We start from the raw sequence: 26709 nt of genomic DNA, 5'->3' as shown, positions 1-26709 counted from the left end.
CATGACTCCATCATTTTCTTGTCACAGATACTGGAGTGGTTTACCATTTCCTTATTCAATTATAGTTCAATTTATTTTGTTCAGTATTTCCCAATTACATTTCAATCTGGTTCAGGCTGCATTGGGAGTGTTGTAGGTTCCATGTAGCCCATTGGCTGCCTGTTTGACACCTCTGATGTGATCAGAATACAGGACCTGAAGTCAGGAAGATATGGGTTCAAATCCTGCCTTCAGCTGTGTGACCCTAGGAAAGTCAATCTCTCAGCCTCAGTTTTCCCACCTGTACTACGGGGAGAATAATAGCACCTCCCAAGGCTGTTGTGAAGAACAAATGAGACCATATGTGTCAAACTCTTTGCAAACCTTAAAGAGCTTATGAAAAGCTGGCAGTTGTGGCTTTATTGATTTTAATTAATGTTAAATTAATGGTATTATTATTAAAACACTTTGTAAACCTTAAAGTTCTATATAAATGCTGTTATTATTTCTTGTCCAAACTCCTCATTTCCCCCTGCAGATGAGAAAACTGAGTTATAGAAAGGGACGCTTCAGGTCACAGACCTATTTTTGGTTGGTCCCCAGACCTGTGATGTCACTGGTGTGAGGAATTCCCAGTGGAAACTTCCTTTCCAACACCAATGCAAATAAGTAATTTCTCTGTAGCTTGTACTCTTACTGTGTTGCCTAGAACCGTTAAAAGGTTGATTAACTTGCTCATGGTCACACAGCTAGTATGTTTTACAAATCTTCCTTACTCCAAGGTAACCCTCTGTTCAGTATGCCACGCTGCCTTTCATTTGTCCGCGGTCTTTCCAAATAGTCTGGGAACCCCAAATGCAAATTCAGCTCAGACACAAGCTTTAAAAATGTGTTTATTTCAAACATTAAAAAATATTTTCTTTCAATGAAAATAAAAACAGCAGATAGAAAATATATTGAAAAGGTATCCTGTTGATACAGATATAAACCTTTGGTAAATGCTTTCAGGAAATCAAGTAGACAGTTGAAAAATCTCACTTCTGTTGACAAGATCACATAGAGTTGAGGTATTTTGCAAAAACAAGACAGTGATTTACATCCAGGTAAATTCTGTAGCATTAGTCACCTTGCCACCTCCTAGAATTCTCCAATGTGGAGCAGGTTCATTTCTCTAGTGGTATCTTAATTTCTGAGTCAACATTCAAGAAACTGAGAATATCCCTTAATTAATGTTAATGTTACCATAGAAACCCTGGATGGCTGGCTCCCAGCCACATCAAGGATGTGATGCAAAGATTGACATTATTAGCTAATTAAAAGAGACATCTGCTTTGAGTGCTATGCTCAGGGCCTCTCCCCAGCCCCTCAAACCTTCCACCACCACCCACTACTGCAGAAACTGCTGCAAACTTTCCAGAAACCCTACATTTTGGTCGTTGATCAAGTAGAAAACCAGGTGCCTTACTCTTGCTCAAAATCACCATCATCAGTTTTCATCATTTTTCCAAAGTAAAACTTCTTCAGATTACCTCCAGCCTCCAAAATGCTGTGTACACCTGAAGCATGACTTTAGGTCAGGAAACACAGATACAGGCTGTGACTCAGTATAAAAGAGGAAGAGGATGAGGTTCCAGAATGATCACTGAGGAATTCAGAAACCATGACCCTTCTCATCAGGGAGATGCCACCAGCCATAGCTTTTGAGGGACATTACCTAGCAATTGGTCCTACCCACAGTACATTCTCTGGATGCTCTGGTCCAGATTCTCCAATATATAAAAGGAAATTCGGGATCAATCATTGTTCATTTCCCACACGTGCAGAAGTAGATGAAATATAGTGTGAGTGCTGGTGCCCCCAAAGCCTTACTGAGTCTACAAGGAGCATGGTAGATCTGTCCTATGACTCAGTAGACATGTCAGTGCAAAGCATGGGTGGGGAATGGGTCACAGGCACCAGAAGAGGCTGAAGCTTGGGAGAGCCAGGTTGAGTTCAGCAGTTTTCCCCAGCACTCCCCTTCTCTTGACACCTTATTTGGTACTCTCCTCTAAGTCTGGATCTCAGCTCTTCCACTGGGTTTCCTACTTCCATCTCAAATCACTGGATTTGTGCACATTAAAGAAACTCTGGTAGTTACCAGACCTGAACTTTTGGTTTGTGCTTGCTTGGACCCTGTTTCAGGCCATGGCTCTCTTCTGCAAGAGGGGCTCACTCCTCACTACCCTGCCGTGCTTGTCCTCATCACACATAGTTTTCCCACTTCCTCTAAGATGTATATATGCTAACTTGTTCCTGGCAAATGAACCCACAAATTCATTGCTGTGCCTTAGAGGAAAAGGCTCTCTGAGGGTTACCAGTGACCAGGTGGACCCAGCATTGATCAAAACACATTCTTTGGTGTTTCTCATTCCAATAAGCCTCAAGGCAGCACACAAATTTGAACACAAATATTGTACAGACAGGGGTTCCCAATTCTTCATAGTCAGAAGAATAAGTGAATATTCTTGACATGTCGCCTCTTACCATAAATGTTCAAGTCTAGCAACTATGCAGGTGGCTGCTGATGTTGAATCACTGGTACCACCATCATGGATGAAGGCCAACACATGAAGCTAAGGAGGTCAAAATGGCCTCCCCTAGACTAAAGTCAATAGTCAGTTAAGATGAAGGATAACCTTAGTGCTAGCTCATGACTTCAAATAGTACATTTGCAGAGTTACAAGGGACTTCAAAGGTCGTCTAGCTAAATCCCAATCCAAAGCAAGAACCTTCTTGTGTAATCCCCACCAAGCAGTCATTCAGTCTCTGAGCTACTGCAGCAATGAAGAATTTGCCACCTCTCAAAACAATTTGGGACAGCACTTTCTTAGGGAAGGGATAGGACTCAAAAAAGAAGGTTCAAACTGACTTATGCATCATTTACCCTAGCTTATTGAGACAGACAGACAGACAGACAGAGACGGGAGACAAAGACAGAAGCAGAGGGTTGGGGAGTGCTCTTTGGTTAATTTTTTAAAAAGCCAACAACAACAACAAAAAAAAAAACTTCAGAGTTACAGTAATCCTGAGAGCAATCATCATTTTAAGATCAAAGCTTGCTGGCTCTCAGAGATAATGGGTTATCTGAATTTCACATCTCAGTCTAACTTGGCTCAGCTTGAGTTGGTTAAGCTTGTATGTGGGCAAAAAGAAAAAAAAAACCCTTTCAAATACTTTAAGAACTGCAAGGCACAGAAAGATCCTTTGTGAGGCAGATGCTTATTTTGAAGTTTCCTCTGAGCACTATTTCTGCTGTGCTCAGGTTCCAAAAACCTTTATGAAACTTCAGATAACACTGAAAAAAAAAAAAAAACCAACACCCACCAACCAACCACCCTTAAAAACCTACTTGATGCTACTGTGAAATGAGACCCACCGCCTAGCCAGCAATAGGCTTTCAAAAGTTTACAATTTAAGCCAGCTTTGCAAAAAAGCCTTGGACATCCCAAAACTTAGAGCTGGAAGGGACCTTGGTAGCAACACTGACTTGTCCAACTTTGCCCCTTATCAGACCTGTTTTATAGATGTGGTAACTGAGGCCCAAAGAGTGAAAAGTGATTTGGCTAATACCACCTAGTTAATTAGTGGCAGGGCCAGGACAAAAGCCAGATCTCCTGGTCCTACAGGCTACTATTCTGGCCAACTTGCCCACTTACCCAGTGCTAATAGCAACAAAGTGTTATGGGCATATAGTGAAATGATAATGTGGGTTTTGCTTTTGTTTTTCTTATCTACCTTTTCTTAGAGAATGGGGCTAGTCTGACAAACTGGGGTGGGGAGAGGGTGAGCTGATGAATATGGAGCACTTGATTGAGAAGATAAATTAAAGAAGCATTAAAAAGATGGTAGAGGTAGAGGTGGGGACAGAGGTAATGAATTTTCCTATGAGCCTGTGTTGGCCCAAAGAATTCTAATACTTCTAAGTGAGGAGGTGTTTTTCCATTGACTGTTCCTAGCAATTGTGTCACATTTACTTCATAATGTTATCTACCAGAGAAATCCACTATCATTTCTTCTATCCTTTCCACGGATGAAGGTGCTGCTGCTTTACTGTAGATAGAACAGTAAAACAGAAGTCCAGAGACCTGGGTCTGAATTTCTGCTCTGCCACTAACAAGTTTTATGACCTTAGGTAGATCTCTTGGCTTCAGTTTCTTCCATCTCTAAAATGACACAGATTGAACTAGATGAATTCTAAGGACCCTCTCAACTTGAAGATTCTATGATCTAATTCTAATGGGTCATCTTAGGGCAAAGAAGAGGAGGGATGTCTATGGGCTTTTTAAGTAAATTCATCAAAAATGAAATAATACTAGAATCTTTCCTCCTGGGAGAGGGAGAGCTTAAAAGCAAGAGGAAAAAAATGTGTTCTTCCTCCTTCCTCTTTTTTTTCACTTGGCTCAGTTATCCAAAGTTATTGTGCTTTTAGCCTGAGTTATTTATACACAGACCCTACTGTACTATTGGATGTTGTTACTCTCAAAGAGAAAGTTAACATGCTTTAGAAAAAAGCTAAGTAAAAAGTACATTCTTGCTTGTTCTTTCCTTTTCACATGCCTATTCACATAAATATTGTCTCCCAGCTTACTTGAGTTCACTTCAAAACAAAAAAAAAGAAATCCATAGTGAAAATGAGACTTCATGGTTCACAAGAGAGGGAACCATGTATAACTAGACTAGAAGGAAAGGACACTACCACATCCTAGCTGCCATCAAGGGGAAAAAAGATAGTTATCTGTTCCTTGTATGGGGGTAGTAGGGGTGGAACACTGTGAACCAAAGAGTTGTAGGACCTTGGACAAGTCTCTGGGCCTCAGTTTCCTCATCTGTAAAATGAGGATGTTGGACTAGAGATAGGGCAAGGAAAGACTTTCAGATACTTGGTAGATGTATTTTATATACAGTGTATATTTGTATACATATATATATGGTAAAAGTAGGGATGAAGCAACTGGTACATATTAAAGTGTTTTGATCAAACACTAATTAGAATGGCCTTTGGTTGGGGGACAGCGTGTGTGAATGTGTGTGTGTGTGTGTGTGTGTGTGTGTGTGTGTGTGTTGAGGTGGGGAAAGGTGTTATTTTAAAATTTGGTCCTAAGAGGTAGCACCATTTACTCATTCTCAGCAATATTCTGCCATGGGAAAAGAAAGCAGCATTTTGAGAAGAAAAAATAAAATCCAGCAAGGAAGAAACTGAAAGAGGGTTGTAGACCTAGAAGAGTCGAATTTCAGCAACTCTCTCTGTATCCAAGAATCTTGGTAGGACGGTGAAACATGTATATTGGACAAGGAATATGCCCATAGGAAATGACAGGGTGGCAGATGTGCTAGAAATTATCATCTCCAAATGAGGCGAGGGATCTGCCTTGAGGATGAGATAATGTTGATGATTGAGTCCAGACCACCAGCAGTTTCTCTCCATTCAATCCTGTTGTTCTTAGGAACAAGATGACTCCTAAACCCCATCCTCCTGTACATCCTGTCTTGAGAGAATAGCCTGTTGGGCGGTGGTTTACCAACCCATTTACTCAGAGGATCACAAGACACAGTGGTTTCCTCCTGCTTGGTGGGAATCAGTTCATTTGTTCCCAGCCTCCTGTCTCCTCCCTGCAGGAAGCTTTCCTTGGACTTAAAAAGCATTCTGGTTCTCTGAGGGAGCTCAATCCTGAAGGTCGACAAATCAAAAGAAACCCCAAGCACCTTCATCAGCAGGTAGATTGAAATGACACTGAGAAGCATCTTTCTTGATAATTCACTCAGGCCTTCTTTGTGCCATGGAGTTTAGCCTACCTGAAGCCCAAATGCTCCATGCATTTTGGGGTCTATCTCGGGAAAAAGTAGTCTCTGTTGGTAATGTCGTAAGGACTCTGGAGGTCTGCAATGTCTTTCACACTGTGCCCTGGGGTGTTGGTAGGCTCAGGGCTACTGGTGGACACTGATGGAGAGATGAGAGGAACCAGCACTGTGGTCGACTGGGGCTTCTCAGGGACCAGCTGACCCAAAGAATATGGAGGGAGCACATTTGGCTTGCCTTTCAAAGCTGTCAGCTTCGACCTTTTTCTGTACCTTGATAATACATGCACACAGAGAAATAAAACAAGAAACCCAAATGGTTACATGTACAGACAATTCTTCAGCAAGGCTGCTCTACTACATCACGAAAACCATTTCTGTCTGGACCACTTTGGTGAAGCCAGGATCCCAGGTCAGGTCATATGATCATAGATTTAGTGTTGGAAGGAACCATGGAGACTACTGAGATCAAAGAGTTTAAGTGATCTGCCCAGGGTCATGCAGCTAAAAAATACCTAGGGTGAGATTTGAACCCAGATCTTCCTGACTCCCAATTCAGTTCCCTCTCTACTATACCCAGCTATCTATCAAAGGGATACTAATTAAGTTTTTCATAGTTCTGTCTGTTTGCAGAAGGTCCTAAATCAAAGGCCTCAGAAACACTTTAAAGAGTTGATATTAGGGGCGGCTAGGTGGCACAGTAAATAGAGTACCAGCCCTGGAGTCAGGAGGACCTGAGTTCAAATCCGACCTCAAACACTTAATGCTTACTAGCCATGTGACCTTGAGCAAGTCACTTAACCCCAAATGCCCTGCCTTCTCCCCTCCAAAAAAAAAGAGTTGATATTAAATATTTGATAATTGGGAAAAAATATATATAACTCAATTTTTAAAGTTGCTGTCTTTCAAAAGCACCCTCTATGTAATGGACAATAATTATCACTCTAACTTTACAGATGAGGAAACTGAGATAACCTCTGAGGGCAATTCTTGAGACTAGGATTTCAATTTCTATACTCAGCACTGAAACTATTTAATTTGGAAATACGAGTGCATCCTTTTTACTAGAGGAGAAAATAAAATGGGACATCAGACAAACGAACACTGTTACTGACAAGCAGTAGGCACAGGCATTTTCAGCAGTGAGTAAACAGCAAGGTAGCACTGTGCCACTCCCTTGGTCTATGGACCTCCTTCTTCTCCCTTCACTGATGTTCCTTCCTCCTCAGCAATAATTGTATCTTTAAACACAGTCCATGAGAGATTTCGCTTCCAGGTTCCCCAACTTTTGGGAGGCATACTGAGCTTCAACAGCTCCAACAGAGCCCTGCTGTGGCCACCATTTGGGCGAAAGTGACTCATTCAACAGGAAAGACAGTGTTAAACAGGAAAGAGATAGACATCTCTGTGATCACAGTTTCTGATGGAGTGCTCAACCCCAGGGGCCTTGTGCCAAAGGTAAATAACTGAGAAGAGCAGCTTGGTAGTCCAAAGAAAGGTTCATTATCAACAACCCAAGGTCCAGTCATAGCTCAGTGATCTTGGGGCAGATGACCTATGCAGTCAGTCTGGGTCCCTTAATTTCTTTTCCTTCTGGATTTGGAACAAGAGAATCTGAATTCAAATCTCAGTTCTGCTACTTCCTGTCCACATGACCTCAGAATGTCTCTGCACCCCTGAGTACCCTGTATTCAGTAGGTTCTTAATGAATGTTTGTTGAATTGGATTCAGCCTCAGTTTCATCAGAGTCAGAGACCAACATTATCTCCCCTTTCAGCTATGAGTCCAAGATCCTGTTGCTGCTACTCATACTTTGGTTATCCCTTTGAAGGTGGGCAAGGCAAGGGAAATCATAGGATCAGATTTAGAGCTGGAAGAGACTGTAGAGACTCTCTAGTCCATTTTTACAGATGAGAAAACTGAGGCATATATGACTTGCCCAAGGTCATACAGCTAGATAGTAAGTGGCAGAAGTAGCCACTGTTCTGCTGATCAAATCCAGATCACAAATCCAAGAACTCTTTCTAATTTTCCAAGCTGAGATCTCTAATTCCAATTTATTCATCCTTATAGACTAACTGCTTTGGTTGGGGGAGGAAAATGAACCCAGTACTAAAAACAAGCAATAGGGATTTTTCTTGAGTTTCATTTTTCCATGTTATCTTTATCTACATTGCTATCTGACTCTTAAATAGCCTTTGACCCTTAACCTGAGACTCAAAGAAAAAAATTTAATGGAGTCTGCAGTATCTTAGTGAGACTTTTATTTGCAAATGCTTCCCAATAATAGAAATGATCAGGACCAATAACTGGATGCTGTATCATAATCCTGGACAGATTATATCTAACTTCCTTGAACTATGCACTTACATACAGTGACTTTAACTTCTATGGACTTCAGTCTTCCTATCTGCAAAATCTCTGCCTTCCAGCTTTTTTACTACAATGGGTAATATACACAGATACAACCTTAATTATGAGGTAGGATTATAATACATACATACATGTATATGTATGTCTATGTGTGTTTGTATATGTAGTGAAGCTCTTACCTAAAGGGACCAATCAATTCCAGATAAGTTTGCTGTAAAGTAGATTCTAGGGGGTGGCTAGGTGGCACAATGAATAGAGCACCGGCCCTGGAGTAAGGAGGACCTGAGTTCAAATTTGACCTTACACACTTAACACTTACTAGCCATGCGACCTTGGGCAAGTCACTTAACCCCAATTGCCCTCAAATAAATAAATATAGTACATTCTAGAGGCAATGTGGTATAATGAAAAGAGAACTTCTGACTTGAAGTCAGAAGAGACCTGAATTCAAATCCCACACTATGCTTCCTAGCAAGAATGCACAGCATGATATATAGCTAGCTTCATGGCAAGAATGGAGCCAGTTCAAACCAGCTCTTTAGATTGTTATATTTTCAGTATGCACCTTTATGTCTCAGAAATGGGCAAATGCTACGAATCCAGGCTTGATTTATTACTTTATTAATTTCTAGACTTAAGAGAGGGATGGAAAAAATGATGAGGGTGCAAATTAAACTTCTAAGTTTATCATGTCTGCACCTTTGCAGAGAGTCAGTTGTTAAACACTTACCAACACAACAGCCCTGCTTGCTAGACCTAGGATTTCACTGATAGAAGGAACTTCCAGATAAGGAAATTCCCTTTACCAAGGCAGGTCAGCACCTTCTCCACAACATATGCCAGAATTGCCTGGTGCACTGAAATGTTAAATAACTTGCCCACAGTCAGTTTGTGTCAGTTGAGGATTTCTCTGAGTCTCAGTTTCTTCATCTGTATAATGGAATAAAACCCACTGTGAAGCTTGAATAGCTGGCAATTATATGTCAAGGTTTGCGAAGCACTTTACGAATATCATCTCATTTTATCCCCACAACAAGTCTAGGAGGCAGGTACAACCATTATCTTCATCTTACGGACAAGGCAACTGAGTTATACTGAATTTAAGTGACTTGCCTACAATCATTCAACTAGTAAGTGGTAGAATTTGAATTCAGATCTTCTTGACTTCTAGGCCCAACATTACACCACTTAACTGCCATCACAAATGAGATCATGTATGCAAAGGTCTTTGCAAACTTTAACAAGTGCTCTTGGAATGTCAACTGTTAATATGTAAAATGGTCTCGGTGAAAAAAAAACCTCACTTTAGGATTGTAGAATAATAGTGGTTGAAAAACTTAATCCCTTGGGGACCTGTCATTTGGCAACTAGGTTTTCTTTTCTTTTCTTTTTTTTTTCTTTGGAGGGCAAGGCAATTGGGTTTAAGACAGCTAGGTTTTCTTATCTTTTTTTTTTTTTGGAGGGAAAGGCAATTTGCTCAAGGTCACACAGCTGATTAAGTATGAAGTGTCTGAGGCCAAATTTGAACTCAGATCCTCCTGCCTCCAAGACCAGTGCTCTATTCACTGTGCCACCTAGCTGCCCTGCAATTGGGCTTTCTGTACCAAGCTAGGACTGGTCTGTGGGCAACACAATCACTATGTCCACATCTTTTCCACAGCTAGTTGACATAGTGGATAGAGGACTGGGCTTGGAGTCAGGAGGACCTGAGTTCAAATCCAGCCTCAGACACTCCCTAGCTGTGTGACCCTGGGCAAATCACTTAACCTCTATCTGCCTCAGCTTCCTCATATGTAAAATGGGGATTAATAGTACCACCTCCCTCAAAGGATTGTTGTGAGGATAAGATTTTATAATATTTATAAAGCACTTCGTGCAGTACCTGGTACATAACATATAAATGCTTATTCCCTCCCCTTTCCAACCCTTGAAACCTATCCTTTTCTGAACTTTCTTATTTCTGCCAATGATACCACCACCCTTCCAGTCACCCCTGTGGACTGTTTTCCCAAGTTGTTGAAACCTATACTAATCCTGTCCATGTTTCCCAATGGGCTCGATCCTCTTTTTAAATTTTTATTAAGATGAGGTCTCTCTATCTCCCCTAGGCTAGGAGTACAGTGAGAACTCCCAGGCCACTGTTGATCAGCACAGAAGCTTTAACCCTCCCTGTTTCCAACATAGGCCAGTTAATCAGTCACCTTGTGACTCTGTTCCCCAGGGTCAGGGTGAGGAGCTCCCTCTCCTGCTATGGGGTTTAACAATGACAGCCAATTGACTTTAGCCCCACTAACGCTCAGAACTCCCAAACTCAAGGGCCTCTTCTAGAAAAGCAATTTACAGGCATGGGCCACCACACCAGGGGATGTAGAATCAAAGGATGCCAGTTCAAATTCCAACTTTGCTGCTCATGTCCTTGGTCAAGTCTCATTCAACCTCCCCTGGCCTTGATTTTCTCACCCATGGGTGAGGGAGGGAGGGGGTAGACTAGATAGCCTCAAAGATTCCTTCTAGTTTTAAATTTATGATGTTATTACAAATTCTCCAGGAGAACAGTAGTCAAAGGGCATGAACAGACAATTGTGAAGCAAGAGATATAAATTGTCAATAAACACTTTTAAAACTGTTCAAATTCTCTAATTATCAAGATTTAAATGAAATTTAAACAACTTTAAGATACTACCCTTTATTTTTGTGGGGCAGAGTGGTTCAGACCTGTGATTTCATTGGTTTGGGGAACTCCCAATGTTAAAACTCTTTCCACCAATGCAGATGAGCAAACTATCTGTAACTTAAAAAGTCTTAGAAAGTTGTTGGGAGCACTAAGAGACCAGTGATTTGCCCAGAGCCACACAGATAGGTTTCAATTCTATTCAATTCTATGGAGGCAGAAACTGTGTCTTTCTGATTAGAAGACCAGGCCTCTATCCACTAAACCTTATACCCCGCAAATTGCCAAAAATAGCTAAAAACTGATAAAATTCCATTGTGATGGACAGTGGGCAAACAGGTGCCCTATTGCTGGGAGGACAGGGCAATCTAGTAGTATTTAAACCAAAACACTGAACTGGTCCTTCCCCTTAACACAGTATTTAACACAGGGATTTAGAGCTGGGAGGAATTTTATCAATCATCACAGGGGGCAAAGTCACTGCCCAAAGGCTTCAAGTGGCCTACAAAACTCCAGAGTGCCAGATTAAAATGTCATTTGGAATTATTTCAATCAATTGGGACATAGTTAACAGAATAAATAAAAATACAATACAATATAGATAATATTAATTTCTGTTAACATAGTAGGTCACATAGTAAGTGCTAGAACTAGTATTCTAACCCAGGCCCAAATTCAAAGGTCTTTTCATTAAACCACAATTGCTTCTTATTACTGGGATTATATTGGAGAAGAAACACACACATAAACAAGATTTTGGGGGGTGGCTAGGTGGGGCACTGGTCCTGGAGTCGGAGGACCTGAGTTCAAATCCGGTCTCAAACACTTAATACAAAAACTAGCCGTGTGACCTTGGGCAAATCACTTAACCCCAATTGCCCTACCTTCCCCCCTCAAAAAACAAACAAACAAAAAGCCAAAAAACTCCCACAAAACCAAGATTTTTTTGCGGGGGGAGGGGAAGTACTGTGCTAAGTGCTTTATAAATATTATATCATCTTATCCTCACAAGCAGTCCTCTGAGGGAGGTGGTACTATTATCCCCATTTTACAGATGAGGAAACCAAAGCAAGTAGAGGTTAAACGATTTGCCCAGGGTCACACAGCTAGGGAGTGTCTGAGGCTGGATTTGAACTCAAGTCTTTCTGACTCCAGGCCCAGTGTTCTATCCACTATGTCATCTAGCTGTAGAACAGATGTGGACATAGTGACTGTGTTGCCCACAGACCAGTCCTAGCTTGGTACAGAAAGCCTAATTGCCAAGTCCCCAAGGGATAAAATTTTTCAACCACTATTATTCTATAGTACGATGTAATAACATCATAAAAGTATCAGTTCAATTTAATTACCTAATGAATTATTAGGTTCTTTTGGCAAGACAGAGACACTGCTGCCTAAAAGGCCAGAGGACTCTATCTATATTCATAAGCTTAATGGGAGCTCCCACTCCAGACAGAATTATAACCAGCACAGGACTATGGGACTTTGCCTCGGGGCCAGGTAGGGGGAGGGGCAGGGAACAGTCCCTTAAAGGTCTAGAGTATTGGGGAGAATAAGCTTTGAATGCACTCATGATGAGATTGTCTTCTGTGCCTTCCCCCTTTCCCCATCTGACTGTTCTCAGCACTGAGAACATCCTTTCCCAGCTCATCTGTTTTTACCCTTGGCTTAAAAACTGTATATATAATTATGCCTCTGGCCCCCAGACATAGGTTCCCATGAAAAATCACACCCAAAGCTAAGATACAAGAAAGGAGAATTTATTACATTTTTTTTCCACTTGTTACCCAATTCCATTTCTCAAATCATAAATAAGTGCCCTCAAACCATCCTATACTAAGTTCTTTTTGACCTCAAGCACACACAAATTTGCACATTTCTAAAATTAAATCAAGAGGACTGTAATTTTTCCTCAATGGTCAATCATTTGTTAAATGAGCCAATTGCTGAGCTAAGTTGTTCAGAAAATCAGAGTGAGTATTAAAAGCAAATACCTGGTAGAAACTGAGAAAGGATGGTTGAAAAGGAAATCCTGCTCCCCATGCTGACATCTACACTACCTCTTCTTAAAAACATACTTACAAAATGAGAGCAAGGAGGATTTTGTATCTTTAGTGGAAGTTTGGCTATGCCATTGTCATGGCCTAGAACCTGATAACTATATTATTTTAAGATGGCCCAGTCATATGGGCATCAAGAATGCAAGGGGCACAGAACCATCCCAGGGGGCCATCTTACCTCATGATAATCCCAATGAATAGAACCATTCCCAAGACCAGGCTTCCACCAGCTAGTAAGAATGTGTAGGGTGAATGAGCAGAGCCAGGCACTGTAGAAAAGGGGAAGACAAACAAAATATAGGTATACCTCATTTATTGCACTCTGCTTTTATTGCATTTTGTTTTATTTTTGCAAATTGAAGATTTATGGCAACCCTGCATCAGTGCCATTTTTCTAACAACATGTATTCACATTGTGTCCCTGTGTCACATTTTGGTAATTCTTGCAGGATTTCAAACTTTACCCTTATTATTATATGTTTTGGTGATCTATGATGAGTGATCTTTGATGTTACTGTTATAATTGTTGTGGGGCCCCATGAACTTCACCCATATGAGACATCGAACTTAATCTATAAATGCTGTATATTAGGTCAATTAATAACCTCTAAATATTCAAGTGAAAGGAAGAGGATGCAGTAAACTTTATTGTTGTCTTATTTTGAGAAATTGCCACAACCACCCCAACCTTCAGCAGCCATCAACATCGAGGCAAGACCCTTCCCAGCAAAGAGATTATGACTTGATGAAGGTTCAGAGGATGGTTAGCATTTTTTTAGCAAAAACGTGTTTTTAATTAAGATTATATGTATTTATATGTGTATATATATGCTTTTTAGACATAATACTATTATACACTTAAAAGATTATAGTATAATGTAAACATAACTTAACATGAATTGGGAAACCAAAAAATTAATGTTATTTGCTTTACCTCCATAGTCTAGAACCAATCATGTAATATCTCCAAAGTATGTCTGTATATAGACAGTATTATAGGTTTTGAAGGAGCTATCACACACATAAAGACAATGATGATAGCTCACACATATAATAATTTTTTAAATTTTATTTTATTTTTGCTTTTTGGAGTGGGGAGGTGTGATAGTAATGGCATTTAAAGATTCCCCTGTATTGGCTTGGTTTTCAAATTGATTGTGTTAAAACCCAGAGCTTGTTAATCCCACCTGTGGGATGGACTCGTTGATGTGAAAAGAAAGTCCTGAACTGGGAGGAGCTGGTGACGTAGATTTGGAGAGACAAGAGAGAGGCGAAAGACCTTTTTGGAAGCAGCACCTCGTGGAGAGAGAGAGAGACTAAGAGAATTGCTGGTGGCCGCTTTGAATTGCCCTGGACTTTTGAGACCTGCCCCCTGAGCTGCCAAGGACTGAGGAGACATGGCTGTTTTGCTGGTACTTTGTCTGTCTGTTTTGATGTTGTTTTGCCAGATTTGTCCACTGGTGAAAGACAGTCCTTTTGTTGAAGAAGTCCTGGAACCTGGCTGTTCGCTAAGAAGCCCTGAGACTGTCCTGCAGACAGAGAGTGAATACTGTCCACTGGTGAGGGACAGTGCTGTTGTTGCAGGGGTCTGGAGACTGTCCTGCAGACAGAATGAATACTGTCCACTGGTGAAGGACAGTGCTGTTGTTGCAGGGGTCTGGGAGCCTTTCTGTTGGTTCAGAAGCCCTGAAGAAGGATTTTCTTGTTGTATGTTTACAGAAATCCTGGGAGAGGGCTTTGCTAATGTGTTCAGGGGTTCTAGGACTGTTCTACAGACAGAGGATGAATTCATGAAGGGACTGGCAATGTATCTTATGGTCTTGCTAAGCCTTGTCTCCCCAGGAACTAAGATTGCTGAGAACTTGCCTCGTGTCGAGATGAAGAAAAGACCTCCATTTGGGTATTAAGTGCTGTGTTTAAACTTGATGTAACTCTGGGGTAGATTCAATTGTGATCCAGGGGTGGGGAACTTTTGTCCTTATTGTGCTCTGTGATTGACAAATGAAGGTACTTTACCTATGTTTGGAAACTAATCTCCATTTGAAAAGAGGGGTTTTGTGGTGGACCAAATGAAGGTATAGCCTAGGGGTGGAGAAGTATTTAGAACAGGGACTTTGTAATTGATTGAATGATTGGAAGGTCCTGGGGTGGGGTGCTTAGTAAATGCTGTATTTGGAATGATGTCATGTTTTGATCTTCTCTGTTCTTGGTTCGTCACTGAATAAAATAGAGAGCACCTATGCTGGTATTCTGAACCTTGGGAAGTTGCCTTTCTTTTGGCATTACATTACAGGAGGGAAGGGCAGTTGGGGTTAAGTGACTTGCCCAAGGTCACATGGCTAGTAAGTGTTAAGTGTCTGAGGCCAGATTTGAACTCAGGTCCTCCTAACTCCAGGACCGGTGCTCTATTCACTGCACCACCTAGCCATCCCTCATCATCTCCATTTTAAAGAGAAGGAAACCAAGGCTCAGAGAGGTGAACGACTTCCCCAACATCACACAGCTATAAGTGATGACACAGGCTCTTTTATATTAATCTTTTAATTAATCCATTTTTTAAATTAATTAATTAATCCATTTAGTTAGTCCATTAATCTTCCCACTATGCCTAGTTATTGTTGTTTAGTTGTTTTTCAGTCGTCTCCCACACTTTGCGACCCTATTTGGGGTTTTCTCTGCAAAGAGTGGTTTGCCATTTCCTTCTCCAGTTCATTTTACAAAAGTGAAAACTGAGGCAAATGAGGTTAAGTGACTTGCCCAGAATAGCACAGCTATTATGCTATGGGGCTGGATTTGAACTCAGAATGATGAGTCTTCCTGACTCTAGGCCCGGCACTCTGCCTACTCCACAACCTAGCTGCACCCTACCTCCCACTCCCCACTACACCATACAGCTTCTGAAAATTAAAAAAAAAATAACTACTCAGCACAAATCCACCCATGTCTAGGCCAGCTTGGCCCCTGCAGAAATGCCACCACTGCCTTGTTTCAGTATTTGCACACCCATCCTCCTCACCAGTCATACAAAGTCAGGTGGATCTCTTTGGGTTTTTAAAGTTTGACCACAGTCTTGTACAGGCTAGTAAAGCAGTTGCTTTGAACAGATACCAAGTCTCCTCCTGTGGCCACAGGTGTGGCTTTGAGAAGATCAATTCAACATAAACAACCCTTTACATATAGCACTTTACAATTTACAAAGCACTTTTCACAGGAACTCTGTGAGGAGAGATAGGGCAAGTACCCTTATCTCTACACTCCAAGTTTGCCAGCTCCAGGGTGGATTACTGAAGGGAAGTTATGGAGTATTTGCTAATACATTATTATGTTGTGCAGCTAGGTGGTTGAAGTGGATGGAGTGTTGGCCCTGGAGACAGGAAGACCTGAGTTCAAATTTGAGCTCAGACACTGTCTAGCTATGTGAACTTGGGCAAGTCACTTTACCCTGTTTGCCTCAATTTCCTCATCTGTCAAATGAGCTGAAGAAGGAAATGGCAAACCAGTTCGGTATCTTTGCCAAGAAAACACCAAATAGTATCACAAAGAGTGGGATATGACTAACTGACTAAACCACAGCCTTACCTTTTGGAGCCTTGCCCCCCCAATCTTATTTCTGAGGAAGGCTTTTGCATGGGATAGAGATCTGTTCTGACCTACTCTGCTGATCTCTATCTTCTTCTTGGGATATCTTAGACACCATCAGTCAAATATGGTCTTTTCCTGTGCTTTGGTTTCCAAATGATCATATAGAGCAGAGGTTCTTTACCTGGAGTCTGTGAACCTATTTTAAAATACTCTGATAAGCGAATTTCAATATACTGGCTTCCTTCGTAATCCAATGGATTTTGTTTTGGGCACTTAAAAATTATTCTGAGAAGGGGGTTCGTAGGTGTGATAACCAAACTATTTTTTGTGTCTATGATACAAAAAAAGAAAGATTAAGAATCTCTGATGTGGAGTCTACATTATAGATTCAGTTTTGAGAAGTTTGATGAATGCATGGCCCTGTAGTTAGTAAAAATAACTGACAGCCCTTTAAAGTTAGCACTTTATAGGTATTATCTCATTTGAGCCTTTTGACAGCTCTGGGAGGTTAAGTTGCACAGGCATTATCAGTTAAATGACTTGCCCATGGTCACACAGCTAATAAATATGTTCGATGGGATTTGAACCCAGCCCCTCTTGACTCCATGTCCATTGGACCACACTGACTTTCAGTGACCCTACTTATAGTGAAAAATATGTCTTCTGTTTCAGTGACTTCCTCAATACCTGAGAAGAGCCAGGATTTCACTGATATGACATGGATCACAACCTTACCCTTCACACCTTTGTAAATTATCTCATGAATTGAAGCTTCACAGAGAGGCTTTAAGGTCTCCAAAGTGCTTTCAATCAACCAACAGGCATTTAAATGCCTATTGTGTGCCAGGCATTGAACTGGGGGAAAGGGGGAGAGTTCAAATACAAAGATACAGAATGAAAGTCTGCCCTCAAGGAGCTTACACTCTATAGGGGAAACTATGTATAGACATGCAAGTGTATGTAAAAAAATAGACCAAACAGGGGAAGCTAAGGGGGTGTACTGAATACAGCACCGACCCTAGAGTCAGGAGGACCTGAGTTCAAATCCAGCCTCAGATACTTGACACTTACTAAGCTGTGTGACCATGGGCAAGTCACTTAACCTCAATTGCCTTGCCTTCCCCCCTTAAAAAATAGACCAACCCCCCCCAAAAAAACCAAAACCAACCACAAAAAATAGACCAAATAAATGCAAGGTAACTGGGGGGGGGGTGGGGGGGGGGGGGGGGGGGGGTGTGGAGGGGAGGAGCAGCCAAGGCCATCAAGAAAGTTTTCACTACTCAACAATTTTTAATCTAGCTGGGGTCTACAAACTCCCCACCCCCATTTTGCTACATTTTTTTAATAATCCTAAGTATTTTATTTTATGCATCAAAGCACTCTGAAAGGGGGTCCATAAGCCTCATTGGACTGCCAAAAAAGCTAAGGAACTTTGGTGCTTGAGCTAAGTCTGGAAGGGAGCTTGGGGATCCAAAAGGTAAAGGTGAGGAGGGAGTGCATTGGTACCTTGGGGGATGAGGCAGTACAGTAGCTAGCTTAGTGACATAGTAGATAGGGTGCTGGGTCTGGAGCCAGTAAGACCTGGGTTCAAATCTAGCCTCAGAAAATCAAAACACTAACATTGTTAGTAGAGTTGTGAACTGATCCAACCATTCTATAGAGCAAATTGGAACTATGCCCAAAGGGTTATAAAACTATACAGACCCTTTTATCCAGCAATACCACTACTAGGTCTATACCCAAAGAGATCATAAAAAAGGGAAAAGGACCCACATGTACAAAAAAATTTATAGCAGTTCTTTTTGTGGTGGCAAAGAATTGGAAATTGAGGGGGTGTCCATCAGTTGGGAAATGGCTGAAAAAGTTGTGGTATAATGAATGTAATGGAATACTATTGTGCTATAAGAAATGATGAGCAGACAGACTTCAGAAAAACCTGGAAAGACTTCTATGAACTGAAGCTGAGTGAAATGAGCAGAACCAGGAGAACACTGTACACAGGAACAACAACATTGTGTGATGATCAACTATGACTGACGTAACTATTCTCAGCAATGCAATGATGTAAGGCAATTCCAAAGCTATCCACATCCAGAGAAACAACTATGGACTCTGAATGCAGATAGAAGCAGGCTATTTTCTTTTTTTGTTGTTGTTGTTTTTTTTCCTCATGCTTTTTCCCTTTTGTTCTGATCCTTCTTTCACAACATGACTAATGTGGAAATGTTTAATATGATTGCACATCAGACTGCATATCAGATTTCATGCCATCTTGGGGAGGGGGAAGGGGAAAGAGGGAGGAAGAAATAAATTTGGAACTCAAAATCTTATAAAAGTAAATGTTGAAAACTATCTTTACATGTAATTTGAAAAAATAAAATACTATTAACTGAGAAAGAAAAATCCAACCTCAGATACTTTCTAACTGTGTGACCCTGGGCAAGTAGCTTAATCTCTGTTTGCCTCAGTTTCCTTAACTATAAAATGGAGATGATAATAACAGCACTTCTTTCCCAGGCTTGTTTTGAGAATCAAATGAGATTTTATAAAGTACTTGGAACATAGTAGGCTCTTCATAAATGCTATTTCTTTTTTTTCCAAATCAAGGGCTCAAAAAACTTAGGACCCCTGCAACAATATTTTCAGTTTCTAGGTCTTAAAATTAATTCTGAAATATCTTTTTACATAGGGTGGCTAGGTAGCACAGTGGATAGAGTGCCAGGCTGGCATCAGGCAGACTCATTTTCCTGAGCTCAAATCCAGCCTCAGATGCTTCCTAGCTGTGTGACCCTAGGCAAGTCACCTAACCCCATTTGCCTCAGTTTCCTCACCTGTAAAATGAGAAGGAAATGGCAAACTACTTCAGTATCTTTGCCAAGAAAACCCCAAATGGGGACACGGCTGAAATGACTAAACAATCTTTGAACATATATTATATATGTGTATGTGTATGAGTGCTGCATGTATGTATGTGTGTATAATATGGATGTAATATATGTACACATGTGTATACAATAGCTATTTGCATTACATATATGTATGTCTACATATACATACATCTACATTGTGAGCTTCTCAGAAATGAACATTTTGCACTTATCTTATTTTTATTTTTTTTATTAATTAAATTGGTTTGTTTACTTTTAGTTTACAACATTCAGTTCCACCATCCCTTGAGTTTCAAATTTTCTCCCCCTCTCTCTCCTCATCTCACCCCCCCCCATCATGGTGGCATTGCACTTATCTTATTAGCAGTCAGCTCTATCTCAGCTTCAAATAATGCAGGACAGTTGGGAAGTGATTCTAGCACATTTCTTAACAGTCTCCTCCAAATCAAATTTGTCAGATTGGTTTTCAACCCATTATTCAAAATTACTAAGATTTTTCCACATGCACTTTCCCTCCATAGCTTAACCCAGAGCTCCTAGAGGTAGAACATTGGACTCTTACCTTGGGAAGTGTTAGTGATGACTTCAGGGTTTGCTTGGGAAAGGCTGTCATTGTAGCTGTCTGAGGTAGTAGGCACCTGAAAATGGCATTCCACAAGTTCATTCATTCAGTGAGCATTTATTAACCACTTACTTTTCAAGGACTCATAGCCTGGGCTCCATAAACTTGTTTGCATTTTTATGATTTATTTCAGTATAATAGGTTTCCTTTGTAACCCTATGTGTTTTATCTTATGCATTTAAAAACATTATTTTTATGGAGGGGTCCATAGGCTTCACCAGACTTCACCAGAGAGGTCCATGACACAGAGATAAAGCTACTTGCCCAGGGTCACACAGCTAGAAAGTATCTGAGGCTGGATTTTTCTTTCTCGCTTAATAGTATTTTATTTTTTCAAATTACACGTAAAGATAGTTTTCAACATTTACTTTTATAAGTCCATGACACAAAGTAAAGAATCCTTGAATTATTACATGCCAGGGAGTTAGGTTAGGTGCTAGAGGATACAATGGCGGAAACATTGTTCTGGTCTCTTTCTGTTCTGGAGACCACATGTGGCCTCAAGGCCTCTGGTTCCCCACACTGATCTGTCTTCTCTCCCTCTGCGATCTTATCTGTTTTGGAAGCACTCAATACCTCCCAAATCTACACCATCACCCTGGACCTGTTCTGTGAGTTTTAGTGCTATATTTCTAACTGCCTCCTTGACATGTACTCCTCAAAAGCCTTCAGAACAGGAGTGTGCTGGAGTCAGCTCTCAAATCAGAGAGTTGATTGTTAAATGTTCAGTGTGAGCATTTTCATTTTGAAAATTGGCAAATGCTGCAAATCAGGGCTTGATTTATTGTTTTGTTGATAGCCTAAACTTAAAAATGTGATGCAGAGGGGCAGCTAGGTATGAAGTGGACAGAGTGCTGGATGTGGAGTCAGGAGAACTTGAGTTAAAATTTGACCTCAGATACTCACTAGCTTTGTGACCCTGGGCAAGTCACTTAACCCTGATTGCCGCACCCCCCCCAAAAAAAGTGATGGAGAAAATGTTAATAATGCAGACTAAACTTAGAAGTGTGTCATTTCTAATGTGGAAATATGTTTAACATAATTACACATGTATAACCTATATCAGAATGCTTACCATCCTGGAGAGGGGAGAGGAGAGAAAAAAAAATTTGGAACTCAAAATCTTATAAAACATGAATGTTGAAAAGTATCTTTACATGTAATTGGAAAAAAATAAAATACTATTTTCATAAAAATACAAATAAATTGATAAATGAAGTATATCATTTGTACTTTTTTTTTGGAGAGCCAGTTGTTAAATGTTTAGTAGAACACCCTTGCTTCAGGGGATTCCTATTGCCAATAAGATGAAATCTTATTGAAGTAAAACAATAGTGGGGACTCTAGTAGGGAAGAACCATGTAGCATAAGGCCAGCAGAGGAGAGTGAGGTTAAGAGGATAACAGTGTGGGTGACTTCATTTGGAAGGAAGTCTACGTCCCCATTAAATGTTGGAACCCTGGGATAAAACCGTGGTTGCTCTGCTGTTGTTACAACTTTGAGTAGAGGATGGCCAACTGAAAATTATGCGTGGCATTCAAGGTCCACCTCTAGCAAATCTCAAATACCTTTTCAGTCTTTTCCTCCACTATTATCTTACATTCATCATTCACTCTAGCTCTATTGAACTATTCAGTGTGGGGCAACATGGTACAGATCCCTGGGTTCAAATTCTACCTCAGACACTTAGTAGCTATATGACCCCTGGGCAAGGAATTTCACTTCTCTAGGCCTCAGTTTCCTCATCTGAAAATGATGGGAGATGAACTCCTTGATCTCTGAGGTCTCTTACAGTTCTAAATCTATGACCCCCGTCAGTGGTCCATGTGAATCCTAGCTTCTGTGTTTCTGCCTTCCTAGAATACGCTCCCCTCTCCTGTGTGATGCCTACAGATAACTTCTGGAGTTTTCCCTCAAGACCCAAATCAAAACCAATTTCCTCCTTTAACCATCCCTCACTACCCAACCATTCATGAGAACTCACCCCTTCCCAAACAAAGAACATTCATTATTTGTCCTGCTTCCCATATGCCAGATTAACTGACATTATTATTATTAACCTTTTTTTAGATACATGTTCATTCTTCCCAACTAGACTGAAAGCCTGTCGAGATCAGGCATCAGATCTCATATCTTTTTCACTAGCCTCTAATCTAGCCTCAAGGCTAGGGCCCTATACACAAATAAATACTCAACAAATGTTTATAGATGAACCCCCCCAGCGTCAGATACTGTTCCCTTAGGCCCTCTTAGCTCCTGCCTAAGTCTGCATGACCACCCCCTTTCTCTCTCTCTACACACACATACACAGTGATAATATATCTAATTTCCTTTCCTACTAAGCCTTTCTAGCTAAGAACATAACTCTTTAAGTATCACTCTCTCCTCTCTCTCTCCCTCCCATCTCTGTCTCCCCTTCCTTTCCTCCCTTCCCTCCTTTTCTTCCCCCTTCCGTTTCTCTCCCTTTTCCTCTGTCTTTCTCCCCCCCCCCCACTTCCTTCCCCTTCTCTTTCTTTTTCTCTCTCTCTGTCTGCCCAGAAGGGCTCATCCTCCTATTACTGGCTGGGAGGCAAGGTTTAGTGCTTAGGGAATTATGTCCCTAGTTAAAGAGGTTTAGTAGGAAAGGGAAGAAATTAGACTACTTAAGGAGAAGAGCTAAGCAGCTTTGCCTGTAATCTCTCAGTCAAATTATGATACCATGAGTCCACTGGGGCAAGGATGGTCCAATTCTATTTTCTCAAAGAAATCAGGTTTCAGGGACCAACAAAAAAGAGCCAGAGATCCTAGTGACAACTTCGTAGCTTACCTGTGTAGAAATTAAAAAGTCTGTCTCAACTGCAGGGCTCTCAGTTTCTGCAAATTTAAGAAAAGGATCATTATGTACAATTAGGATAACAATTCATGTTTTTCTCATGCTTTGGGGATTTTGGCGGGGGAGGCAGAGTTAAGTGACTTGCCCAGAGTCACACAGCTAGTAAGAGTCTGAGGCCACACTTGAACTCAGGTTCTTCTGACTCCAGGGCTAGTGCTGTATCCTCTGGACTACCCAGCTCCCTCTTTTTTAATGCTTTGTGACATAGAGAGCTGGCCTTTGAGTGAAGAAGACCTGAGTTCTAGTCCTACCACCTGTGTGACCCTGACCAAATCACCTGACTTCTTAGTGCCCCAGGCAACTCTCTAAAACTAATCTGCAGATGAGCTACAATCTACATTGGGCTTCTAAACAGCAGCTCCCTATACCTAGGAGATTGTTTATCCAGCCATTTATAGTGACAAAATACTGTGTAGACATTATTTCTCTTGAACCCCATGAGGTAGATATTATCCCCCTTTTTATAGCTACAGAACCAGAAGCTAAAAGAAATTTAGTGTCTTGTCCAGGGTCACATGGTTAATAAATGTCAGAGCTAGGACTTTAGCCCAGGGCCTTCTAATGCCAAATCCAAGACTCTGAATCAAACTATCCTGCCCTGGACTATTCCCTAAAATACCTCTGGGCTTTAAAAATGGAACAAGTTCTGAGGCTTATGGCATTGACTTGGGAAACTCTTTCAAAGTTGGGATAATCCAGAGGATTTCTTAAAGCCCTTTCACTCTAAACATTCTCAGATTCTCTGTGGGAACTAACTCTTCCAAGGGGACAAAGGGCCAACAACTGGGCACGGGAAGATGACTAGGATAGAGTGGAATGCCTTTTGGGTTTTGAAATATTTATTGTTTCTTGTTTAGTTAATCAATCCAACATCAAGAAGTTAAAAATAACATTGGGAGGGTTTGCTAAGGAATGTCAATGCAGAGACTATATGAGTTACTCCATGGGAGAGCCAAGACAAATGGATGGAGAAGATGCCAGCCATCAGAAGAAGGGTAGCCCTGTGGTGTTTACCCTCAGGAGAAGAATGAAGCCTGCCATGTGGTTCAGTTGAAGTCTATTGAGAATTATTGAATATCTGCTGTGAACAAGGTGCTATACTAGGCACTGGGTGAAGAGTGGTAGCGAAGAGGAGAAGAAGAAAATGTTCCTGCCCTCAAGGAGCTTATAAGCTAGTCAAAACCAGATATTCAGGAAAATGGAGCAGATTCAATTTGGGGAGAAAAACAGAAGAACAGAGACGAGAGTCTACCTTAGATTCAGTTGTTTCCAACACAGTTAAAATGGAAGGGAGGGGCCATGATGATGAGGTAAGCCCCAGCAGAAGGGTGGGACTCTTGTTAGTGGCACCCACTGTGCAGCACAAATAAAGACAACAGAGGACAATGAGTTGAAAGGACAGCAGTGTGAGTGGAAGGAAGTCTATGTCACCACTGAATGTTGGAACCCTAGGATAAAACCTTGGTTGCCCTGCCCTTGTTAGAACTTTGAGTGGCGGATGGCCAATTGAAAATGAAAGTGGAATAACTTTTTTCATCTCTCAGGCTATCATCCTGTGTTTTTTTGTTCTTTCATAGTCAGACTCCTAGAAAAATCCTTCTATGCTCATTGCCTCTCAACAATCTGATAACCATATCGCTCAATTGAAACTGAGTTCTATAAAGTTAACAGTTAGATCTCAATGGCCAAATCCAACAACCTTGGCTGAGTCTTCATCATTGTTGACTTCCCTGCAGCATTTGACACCGTTGGGCACCTTCTCCTTCTGGATGCCCTCTTAGTGACACTGCTCTCTCTTGGTTCTCCACAGTCTCTTTTGCCAAACCATCAACCATGGCACTCCCCAACTGTGTATGAAGCCTAAAATTCTGTCTTGGTTTCTCTTTTCTTCTGTCTCTATACTCTTTCCTTCTGTGATCTTATCAGCTCCCACTGATTCAATTATCACCTCTGCAGACCAGCTCCCAGGTCTTATATCTTTACCGAGGCTTTTCCCCAAGCTCTATATCCACATTACCAATTCACTATTGGACATTTTCAACTGGATATTACATAGACATCTCAAACCTGATATATATGAAGCAGATCTCATTATCTCTATGCCATCACCAAACCCACCCCTCTTCCTAACTTCCCTGTTTCTGTTGAAGATATCTTTCTTCACCCTCCCTTAGCTTCTATAACCAATTAGTTGCCAAGTCATGTAGATTGTATCTCCACAACCTCTCTCTCAACTATCTCCTTCTCTCTACTCATAGAAATACCACCCTTAGTTCAAGCTTTCATCATCTTTAACCTGGACTCTCATAATAGCCTCCTAACCTGTCTCCCTGTCTCTGGACTCACCTCACTTCAACACATTCTCTTAGAGGGTGAGGTCCTAAAACAAAGAGTTGCCTATATCATTTCCCTACTCAAAAAGCTCCAGTGGCTACCTATTGGCACTAGAATAAAATGCAAATGCTTCTGTTTGGTCATTAAAACCCTTTATAATCTGGCTCCAGCTTACTTTTTCCAGTTTACTATACCTCTTTCATGTATTATATTTCCAAATTTATCTCCTTCCTTTTTTCCATACACAACATTCTATTGCCTACCTACATGCCTTTGCACAGGCTGTCCCTCACACCTGGAATGCCCTCCTCTCTCATCTCTGCCTCACAGAACTCCTAGTTTCCTTCAAAGCTTAGTTCAAGTGCCACCTCCTATATAAAGCCCTTCTCTATCTTCCCAATTATTAGTTTCCTTCCCTGCCCCTATGGTATGTGTGTATAAGCTCTTGAGGGCACAGAATGTTTTGGTTTGTAATTTGATGCTTAAGGCTCAGCACTGTGCCTGACCCATAGTAGCTGGGACTTAATAATGGCTTATTGACTAAATGATCCTTCTGCCTTCTGTGTTGCTGTTATTGTTCAGTCATGTCCAACTTTTTGTGACCCCATTTGGGGTTTCCTTGTCAAAGATACTGGAGTCGTTTGCCATTTCCTTCTCCGGCTCATTTGTCAAATGAGGAAACTGAGACAAGCAGGGTTAAGTGATTTGCCCAGGGTCACACAGCTAGGAAGTGTCTGAGGCTGGATTTGAACACAGGAAGATGAGCCTTCCTGACTCCGGGCTCAGCGCTCTTTCCATTGCAACACCTAGCTGCCCTTATGAGTAAATTCATCCTGAAATTAGGTAAGAAGAGCACCAAAAAGCTAAAGGATTAAATCAGTTTCACAGAAGTCAAGTCAAACCAAGAAGTTGGTGTCATGAAGACAAAACAACTTGATGAATAGTTGCAATTCTGTCCAAAGTGTAAATCAGCCATAGAAATATAGCCTTAGAGCAGTGAGGAAACTTAGAGGTCATAGTCCAACCTTCTCATTCTACACATGAACCAAATGAGGTCCAGGGAGGGTAAGTGAATTGCCCGAGGTCACCTAACAAAAGAAATGTTATTTCTCCAGTGTGGTTGACCATATCCCACTATGGCCACTGGAGATCATTATAGACCTTTCTAGCATATAAGAGAAAAACAGGTTTTGCAGGCTATTTCTTTGCCTTGTTATTTATAGGGATCAAAACAAGAAACAAGGTTTAGAGCTGAAAGGGCCCTTAGAGGTCATTGAGTCCACCTCCCTGATTTTACAGATGAGGAAACTGAGGTCTGAGAGGTTAAGTGACTTTCTCAAGGTCACACAGAGAGACAGAGGTGGGATTTGAACTGGGACCCTGAGTCCAAATCCAATTCTCTTTTCATTGTGGCATGAACATATTATTCTGTGTGTATGTATACATATATAAATGTACATATACACATAAACTGTATAATTTAAGCAACATTT

The 26709-nt window shown here is 41.1% G+C and overlaps 1 protein-coding gene across 3 annotated transcripts in view; it reads right to left on the bottom strand.

Moving 5' to 3' along the window:
• Nucleotides 1-859: 859 nt before the first annotated feature.
• IL6R (interleukin 6 receptor) overlaps nt 860-26709 on the bottom strand; it is a 66482-nt gene continuing 40632 nt past the window's right edge. For all 3 annotated transcript variants that reach the window (XM_069078025.1, XM_069078024.1, XM_069078023.1), the window contains 4 exons: nt 22817-22863; nt 19951-20026; nt 13097-13187; nt 860-6087 (listed from right to left, as the gene is read on the bottom strand). In XM_069078025.1, the coding sequence (XP_068934126.1) occupies nt 5844-6087; nt 13097-13187; nt 19951-20026; nt 22817-22863 (458 nt within the window). In that variant the 3' untranslated portion in view covers nt 860-5843. The remainder of the gene's footprint in view (nt 6088-13096; nt 13188-19950; nt 20027-22816; nt 22864-26709) is intronic.

The sequence above is a fragment of the Petaurus breviceps genome, unplaced genomic scaffold, assembly GCF_028583685.1.
Source record: "Petaurus breviceps papuanus isolate PSGF00001 unplaced genomic scaffold, PetGlider_PUasm1.0 91023, whole genome shotgun sequence".
NCBI classification, from domain to species: domain Eukaryota; kingdom Metazoa; phylum Chordata; class Mammalia; order Diprotodontia; family Petauridae; genus Petaurus; species Petaurus breviceps.
Note: the sequence above shows the minus strand (reverse complement) of the source record. Positions and strands in the feature narration are given on the sequence as shown.